The 8,259-nt window shown below is 45.5% G+C and overlaps 1 protein-coding gene across 1 annotated transcript; it reads left to right on the forward strand.

Moving 5' to 3' along the window:
• The first annotated feature begins 1,615 nt into the window (after positions 1 to 1,615).
• On the forward strand, positions 1,616 to 6,847 carry LOC138943699 (uncharacterized). The gene is made up of 4 exons (XM_070314659.1): positions 1,616 to 1,768; positions 2,727 to 3,198; positions 4,452 to 5,336; positions 6,708 to 6,847. The coding sequence occupies exons 1-4, from the start codon at positions 1,616 to 1,618 to the stop codon at positions 6,845 to 6,847; spliced, it is 1,650 nt and encodes a 549-aa protein (XP_070170760.1).
• Positions 6,848 to 8,259: the final 1,412 nt, after the last annotated feature.

The raw sequence follows: 8,259 nt of genomic DNA on the forward strand, positions 1-8,259 counted from the left end.
GCATTCGGTCATTACGCGATGCCATAATCGAATTAAATCTAAAAACCATTAGTATAGCACAAAACGATCTATATGACTCAATTCCTTGGATTTTTATGTACAAGAACCTCAAGAGATTCATATTAGACTTGCCTATAACTATAATAATTTGCAAATCCTTAATACGAAATCCTGACCTGCATGAAAAACAAAATATTATTTATGAGAAGCATGCGACCAAAATTGGAGGACACAAAGGAATAACAAAAACTTATAATAGAATTAGACAAAATTACTATTGGTCAACTATGAAGGACATACAAGAATATATTAAAAACTGTAGAAACTGTCAGATTAAAAAGCTAACTAGGGTAAAAACTAAACAACTGTGACGTTCTAATCACACGTTTATTTTTTAAATAAACATTAAATTATTATTAACGCACCCATAGGAGGTGAAAAGAATAAAATTCAAAGAGAATTGTTCGTTCAGTAGAGATTGCAACATTAAATGTAAGACTTGTATTTGCGAATCACCCCGTATATAGCCAACATTCAAGCGCGCCAGCGGGTGACGCAGAAATAACCATCCTATGTAGAATAAGAAGAATAATTAATCATTTATATTTGCATTTAAGATTGCACAGTTAGTTAGGCAATTCGAACGCTTCAAAATTATAACATATATATATATATATATATACGAATATACGAAAGATCTTTTAATAAACGATAACTTTTAATAAACGAAACTAACTTCAAAAGCATTAAATTCAATAAGGAGATGCACGCGAAAGAAATGAAACAGTGAACAATGCAAATGTAACATTATTAAACGTTATTAACTAACAAATGCGCGACCCGTATGAACATAGCAAAATGGGACATTGGTACATGCTTTAATATAATAATTTTAAGTACTCATACATTTATATATGCACACCGTAATGTTTAACCTTATATTATTTTATATCCTTTATCTAGTAGCTTTAAGAATCTTTATACGCATCATACGCATTTATATACTCTATACTACGCGCACATAAACCCTATATAACGTGGCGTTTTCATTATTAATAATGCATTTAGCAATAAGAAGCTAAGAGTATAAGAAATAATATTTTACTTTATGTAGCATTATAAGAGTTCTATAAGAGGCTTAAACTGTGCATACGAGGCTACGATATAACTGTCCTTCTCGCACAGAGATCCCTACCAGCGACGCTTCCACTTGCCATTGCTCCCGCCCATGGGTCTCCCACCAGCACCAGAAAGCCTAAGGCAAAAGCATAGGGAGACTATCCCACCATCTACAAAGAGGCGATCCCACTGCAGCATCTCTCCCACCAACACCTGAAGACCGGAGGAGCTCAGTGCGAGCCCGACGTCCAGCATTACTATTCGCGACGGCAAACTTTTAACACGTTTATTTTCGAGCTCCGAATTCCTTTGTCAAGCGTCAGTAATCCGGCGTTATGCGTCGTCAAGCTTCTGTACAAGTCTTTAAGACTCTTAGACATACTCTGAAACGGAGTTTACCAGCCGCTAGCATAGCGACTGTAATAATAATACAAATTTAACGTTGAGTATAAAATAAAGTGATTCTTTTTATATTGCAACGATTCGTAATTATTTAATGACCGGCCATTCCTACATCCTCGATCGGCCGTCGTCCACTGTAGTCAGCAGACGCAGTAAATTCTTTGGAGCCTTCGGAAGACCATCCGTAAGAGGAAATCCAGTGTGTTTAGAGAACATCATACAGCACGTATTTAGATACAGAAATCTGGTGAGTCAAGGTAATACCGATTTCACAGCGACAAGTTATAAGTCTTCTGGTCCCCGGTAGACCCGGTGAATGCAGGGTGACAGAAAAAGAAACAAAACATCTTAAGAAATAATCATTTTATTCGATTTTAAATACTTAAACTCTAGATTAAACATAGACTCACTACTATTATTTCCGTTCGAAATCGAACTAAGCATAAATAATCACGGTCAACATAACGAGCGTGATAGCAAGGCGCAGCTGGCGGACATCTCGCGCGTCGCGCGGCCCTCCGCAAATCAGAGCGCGCTTCGTCAGCGGCGCTAAGCAAATCGCGCCCGGCCAGCGGCATTGTTCGGGCCTATAAATGCGGGCCACGCAGCGGTCACCCGAGAGAGCCGAAATTAATAACAAAATGCAATAACAACGTTCAATTTAAACTAATCATCGCAAACAACAACCGGCGCGATCTTTGTGACAAACAAGTCGAATATTCTAGAAGCAGCAAAAGAACGGTTGTATATAAGCGCTCTCGGGGAACCGCCGGGCGCACTCGATCGTGAATTACATCCGTGACAGTGTGTTATTATATCGTCTAAACTCTCGTGATAGAAAAGTCGCTCGCTTTTTCAGTTCGTACTCTCGCATACGAAACGCGAAGTTTTCGATAGTGATAAAAGAGATTTCTCGTCGCTCGCGATCAATCTCTCGCAATTAAAACGCGCCGTTTATTCCGTCGCTCGCGGAATCGCGCCGTTTACACCGTCGCTTGCGGTGTTCAAAATCTTGCAGGGCTTCGCTCGCCCACGTCCACTTCTCTCTCGCACATTTGCTGGTCCTTCGAGCCGGATTTTGCTATCCGGTGCCTGTGCGTGGAGTGAGTGCAGTGCCTGCAGTGAATCCGTCTGTGCTCTTCCGGACGGCACTCATCTGAAAGACAAAGATGAATAAGGACAAAGAACCAACGGTCCGTTCGCAGTCGGACCTATACGGACGCATTTCCCGCGCATACGAGAACTTGCGGAAGTCGGGAACCGGCAACATAACGATCGGGCTGGCGGAAGCGTGGCTCCAAGCCCTCGAAGCCAACTGGGCGAAGTTCGAGTTCCAGCACGACAAGCTGCTCGAACACTGGGAAGCCCTGTCGGAAAGCACATATGTGAAAACGGACATGCCAACGCTAGCTGAGGAGGCGTACCTAACGCAGAAGGGCATGTTCCTGGACACGCTCCGACGTCTCAGAGCCGCGGAAAGGACCGAGACTCCAGACTTCGGACCGGCGCCGTCGCCGTCGCATCCGGCGCGAACTACGCTGCCAAGGATCCAACTCCCACAGTTCTCCGGTCTGTACGAGGATTGGCCGTCGTTCCGCGACCTCTTTCACTCCCTCATCGGGAAGGACGAATCCACCGCCGACGTCGAGAAGCTCGAGTGGCCTTCACTTGGACACAGTACAATTGGACACGGTGCAAATGGACACGTTACAAATGGACACGAGATTGTGCACACGGTTCAATTGGACACAGTGCATTTAGACACAGTAATTTTGGATACAGTAGCTTTTGGACACATAAGAAAATACGCATCGTTTACTTGGACACCGCTCAATTGGACACTGTTCATTTGGACACCGTTCGTTTGGACACAGAAAGATGCGCACCGTTCGTTTGGACACAGAAAGATGCGCACCGTTCATTTGGACACCGTTCGTTTGGACACCGTTATTTGCCCACCGTTCGTTTGGACACCGTTCATTTGCCCACCGTTCGTTTGGACATCGTTCATTTGCCCACCGTTCGTTTGGACACCGTTCATTTGCCCACCGTTCGTTTGGACACCGTTCATTTGTACACAGAAACATGCGCACTGTTTGTTTGAATATGTAACAGATGGAGAGAAATAAAAATCATTTTGGGAAAATATAATCAGTATTCTTATAACACTTTATACTGGTAAATCTATGTAAAATATGAAATCGTGAAAAGGAGATACATTTGAAGGTTATAATATCTGTCAAAATAAAATATATTCATACTTTTATATCTCTGATACTGATGTCATTAATTTTACATTGCTTTTAGCACTTTGTTTAGCCTTTCGCATATTTGGATGTCATGCATGGATACAGTGGGTTCCGCCCCCCCTGCGGGGGGGCTCCACTTCCGGAAGATATAACCTAACCCAAACCTATTTCTTATTTAAAACAAAAATTTGGTGTGGATTACGTCGTATAATTTAAATCAAATTTTGGTGTCCAAACGAACGGTGTCCAAACGAACGGTGGGCAAATGAACGGTGTCCAAACGAACGGTGGGCAAATGAACGGTGTCCAAACGAACAGTGGGCAAATGAACGGTGTCCAAACGAACGGTGGGCAAATGAATGGTGTCCAAACGAACGGTGGGCAAATAACGGTGTCCAAACGAACGGTGTCCAAATGAACAGTGTCCAATTGAGCGGTGTCCAAGTAAACGATGCATATTTTCTTATGTGTCCAAAAGCTACTGTATCCAAAATTACTGTGTCCAAATGCACTGTGTCCAATTGAACCGTGTGCACAATCTCGTGTCCATTTGTAACGTGTCCATTTGCACCGTGTCCAATTGTATTGTGTCCAAGTGCACCACTCCCGAGAAGCTCCACTATCTGAAGTCGTGCCTGAAAGGAGAAGCAGAGCTTCTAGTTCGCAGTCTCCCCACAACAGGCGAAAATTTCAACCGCGCGTGGAAGACCCTCACGGACTACTACGAGAACAAGCGCCTCCTGGTTCGGTCATACATATCGAAGTTCACAGCCATCCAAAGGCTGAAGAGTGAGTCAGCCTCAGATCTGCGCAGACTGTATCACGGCGTAATGAGCACCGTCGGCTCGCTCGAGAGCATCGGCCGGCCGATAACGCGCGGGGAGGATCTCTTCGTGCACCTCGTCGTGGATCTGCTGGACTCCCGGTCGCGTCGCGAATGGGAGAACGCGATTAGCAGCACGACAGAGCCGCCTTCGCACTCCGCGTTGCTGCAGTTTCTCGACCGTCGGCTGCATACGCTCGACTCGTTGCAGTCGGCCAAACCGGAAATGATCCCCGCGAAACCGAGCGCGAATTCAGGGCGTCCGACACGAGTGCTTCACGCCCGGAAACAGGAGGGCAAACGCGGTCGCTATTCGATGTGTCAACAGGACCATTACATAATGTTCTGCGACGCGTACCAATCGAAAACCGCGTCGGAGAAGAGGCGGCACGTCGAAGCCAATAACTTGTGCTTCAATTGCCTCGGACGGCATAAAGCAAGCGAGTGCAAATCAAAGAAGACGTGCACGTTGTGCAGTGCGCATCACCACTCGACTTTGCACGATGCGTGCAGCACACACGAGGCAGTCAAGTCTTCACACGCCGCGAACCGAACGGTTAAACGCGCTCCTGCGGTGCTTCTGGCGACCGCGCGCGTTCGTGTGGCAGACAGATTCGGCGTCTTGCATGCCGCGCGCGCTCTAATCGACCAAGGCTCGGAAACCTCGCTGATCGCGGAATCGCTGGCGCAGCGATTGAGGTTATCGCGGTCGCCCACCTCAGTCTCGATCTTCGGCATAGGCGGTAAACTCACGAGCGTCGCTCGGGAGTGGTGCACTTGGACACAGTATAATTGGACACGGTGCAAATGGACACGTTACAAATGGACACGAGATTTTGCACACGGTTCAATTGGACACAGTGCATTTGGACACAGTAATTTTGGATACAGTAGCTTTTGGACACATAAGAAAATACGCATCGTTTACTTGGACACCGCTCAATTGGACACTGTTCATTTGGACACCGTTCGTTTGGACACAGAAAGATGCGCACCGTTCATTTGGACACCGTTCGTTTGGACACCGTTATTTGCCCACCGTTCGTTTGGACACCGTTCATTTGCCCACCGTTCGTTTGGACACCGTTCATTTGCCCACTGTTCGTTTGGACACCGTTCATTTGCCCACCGTTCGTTTGGACACCGTTCATTTGCCCACCGTTCGTTTGGACACCGTTCGTTTGGACACCAAAATTTGATTTAAATTATACGACGTAATCCACACCAAATTTTTGTTTTAAATAAGAAATAGGTTTGGGTTAGGTTATATCTTCCGGAAGTGGAGCCCCCCCGCAGGGGGGGCGAAACCCACTGTATCCATGCATGACATCCAAATATGCGAAAGGCTAAACAAAGTGCTAAAAGCAATGTAAAATTAATGACATCAGTATCAGAGATATATAAGTATGAATATATTTTATTTTGACAGATATTATAACCTTCAAATGTATCTCCTTTTCACGATTTCATATTTTACATAGATTTACCAGTATAAAGTGTTATAAGAATACTGATTATATTTTCCCAAAATGATTTTTATTTCTCTCCATCTGTTACATATCCAAACAAACAGTGCGCATGTTTCTGTGTACAAATGAACGGTGTCCAAACGAACGGTGTCCAAACGAACGGTGGGCAAATGAACGGTGTCCAAACGAACAGTGGGCAAATGAACGGTGTCCAAACGAACGGTGGGCAAATGAACGGTGTCCAATCGAACGGTGGGCAAATAACGGTGTCCAAACGAACGGTGTCCAAATGAACGGTGCGCATCTTTCTGTGTCCAAACGAACGGTGTCCAAATGAACAGTGTCCAATTGAGCGGTGTCCAAGTAAACGATGCGTATTTTCTTATGTGTCCAAAAGCTACTGTATCCAAAATTACTGTGTCCAAATGCACTGTGTCCAATTGAACCGTGTGCAAAATCTCGTGTCCATTTGTAACGTGTCCATTTGCACCGTGTCCAATTATACTGTGTCCAAGTGCACCACTCCCGTACATGATCGGCAACAGCTCGCTGCATTCCCTAGTGGTTCCTGTCTTCATTAATATCCTCGATCTTGGTGATAAGAAGTATGACGTATTACCATGCGAGACGGGTAATTCGTTATAGCATTCCTCGGTCTGTCGAATTTTGCACAGGACGGGAACACACTTGATGATGTGAATTACCTCGCCGGCGGTGATTGCCATGTAGCCGGGCGATTTCATCAAACGAAATGCCATTTCATCAGGGGCGATGCTGGAAAGTGAGAGTGCGTTTTCCAGAATTTGTTTCTCCAGGGCGCATTTTTGGCCCATGATGTCCCGGTACAGCTGTGTCAATTGGGTCTTCAGGTGCTTTTCCACGTATATGAATTTGGAGTTCACATATGAGAAGATATCAAGGTTGTCGATGACGATTCTTGATTGAGATTTGAACGTTCTTCCCGGTTGCGTCTCAAGGATGAATAACTTCGGGTGTTCCGTCTGAGTTAACTTATAGCCGCAGAGGTTCGTATCTGAAGTCTTGGCTAGAGCGAACGTAGTTTCCTTTGTTGTGACCGTGTAGATGACGGGGGACTCCTTCTATGCCTCCTTGGGGGTGAGCCGGTAGGCGATGCCTTGGTATAATACATCATAGTGTCGGAAGTTGCAGCTATCCGTCGGTATGATTCTCCAGTACGTTGACGTACCATCTGCGTCGCTACATTCACCCTCCGTTGCGCGACAACGGCTTCCTGAGGGTAAGACGACTTCATTTGTGGTGTGCTTGATCGGCAACTCCAGGCTCCTGGTAGTTATCTTGATAGAAGCCTGTACGACCACGTTGTCCCATGTTCCGTATGGATCGCTGAATTGCGTCCCCGTGCAACGTCCGTCTACGGTGAGAGTTCCGGCAAATGTCAGGCTATGCGTGGATGTGGTGTTTATTTTGATTCCCGTGATTAAAGCGTTGTCTCCTAGGAATATAGTTCCATTGTCGTGCAGCTTCTTGTACGTTTCGGCAGATATTTCCCGGATGTATTCTCGCTTCCCATTTTGTACGGCGGAGTTGTGGGAATGCATTCCACAGTAGTATATGATCCAGGCGATCTCAATCCGGCATTGTAGGCCCGTGGTGTGGTCGAACTCGCTTAGTTGTAACGGCTGTATGTAAACTTCTTCAGTTCTCGGTTCTATGTTTTCGAGTTGGCATTCTCCTATCTCTGTGAGGGAGAGGATGGTGATGTTCAATCCATCACTACCGCAGTCGTATCCCGTTAGACTATATGCAGTGGAAGATAGAAGTGCAATGATGATGATGATCGGTGAAGTAAGTTCCATGTTAAGGCTTACTGCTAACTGGTCGGTCCTCCTCCGGTGCGGTGTTATTATAGCTGCTGCGGTCAGGAACTCTGGGGGGGGGGGGTACTGATCGAAGTAGGGGCTTGGTGTGGCGAGAACTTTAGTTTATCCGCGTGCACGATTCGCGTCTTATGTCTACTTATGGCTATTTTGATATCATTATTACCGAGTATTTCGGTGATTCTATAAGGTCCAGTATACTGGTCGCCCAGTTTACCTTTTGTGGGCTCTCGTAACAGATATACATTAGTTCCTATCTTAAATCTACGCGTATTGAGCTTGCGGTTGTAGTATAATTTAGATCGTTTTTTTGCGTTGATTAAATTTTCGCGTGCAAT

This window comes from Polyergus mexicanus, unplaced genomic scaffold, assembly GCF_030449975.1.
Source record: "Polyergus mexicanus isolate NDT 795.1 unplaced genomic scaffold, iyPolMexi1.0 SCAF_33, whole genome shotgun sequence".
Classification (NCBI taxonomy): domain Eukaryota; kingdom Metazoa; phylum Arthropoda; class Insecta; order Hymenoptera; family Formicidae; genus Polyergus; species Polyergus mexicanus.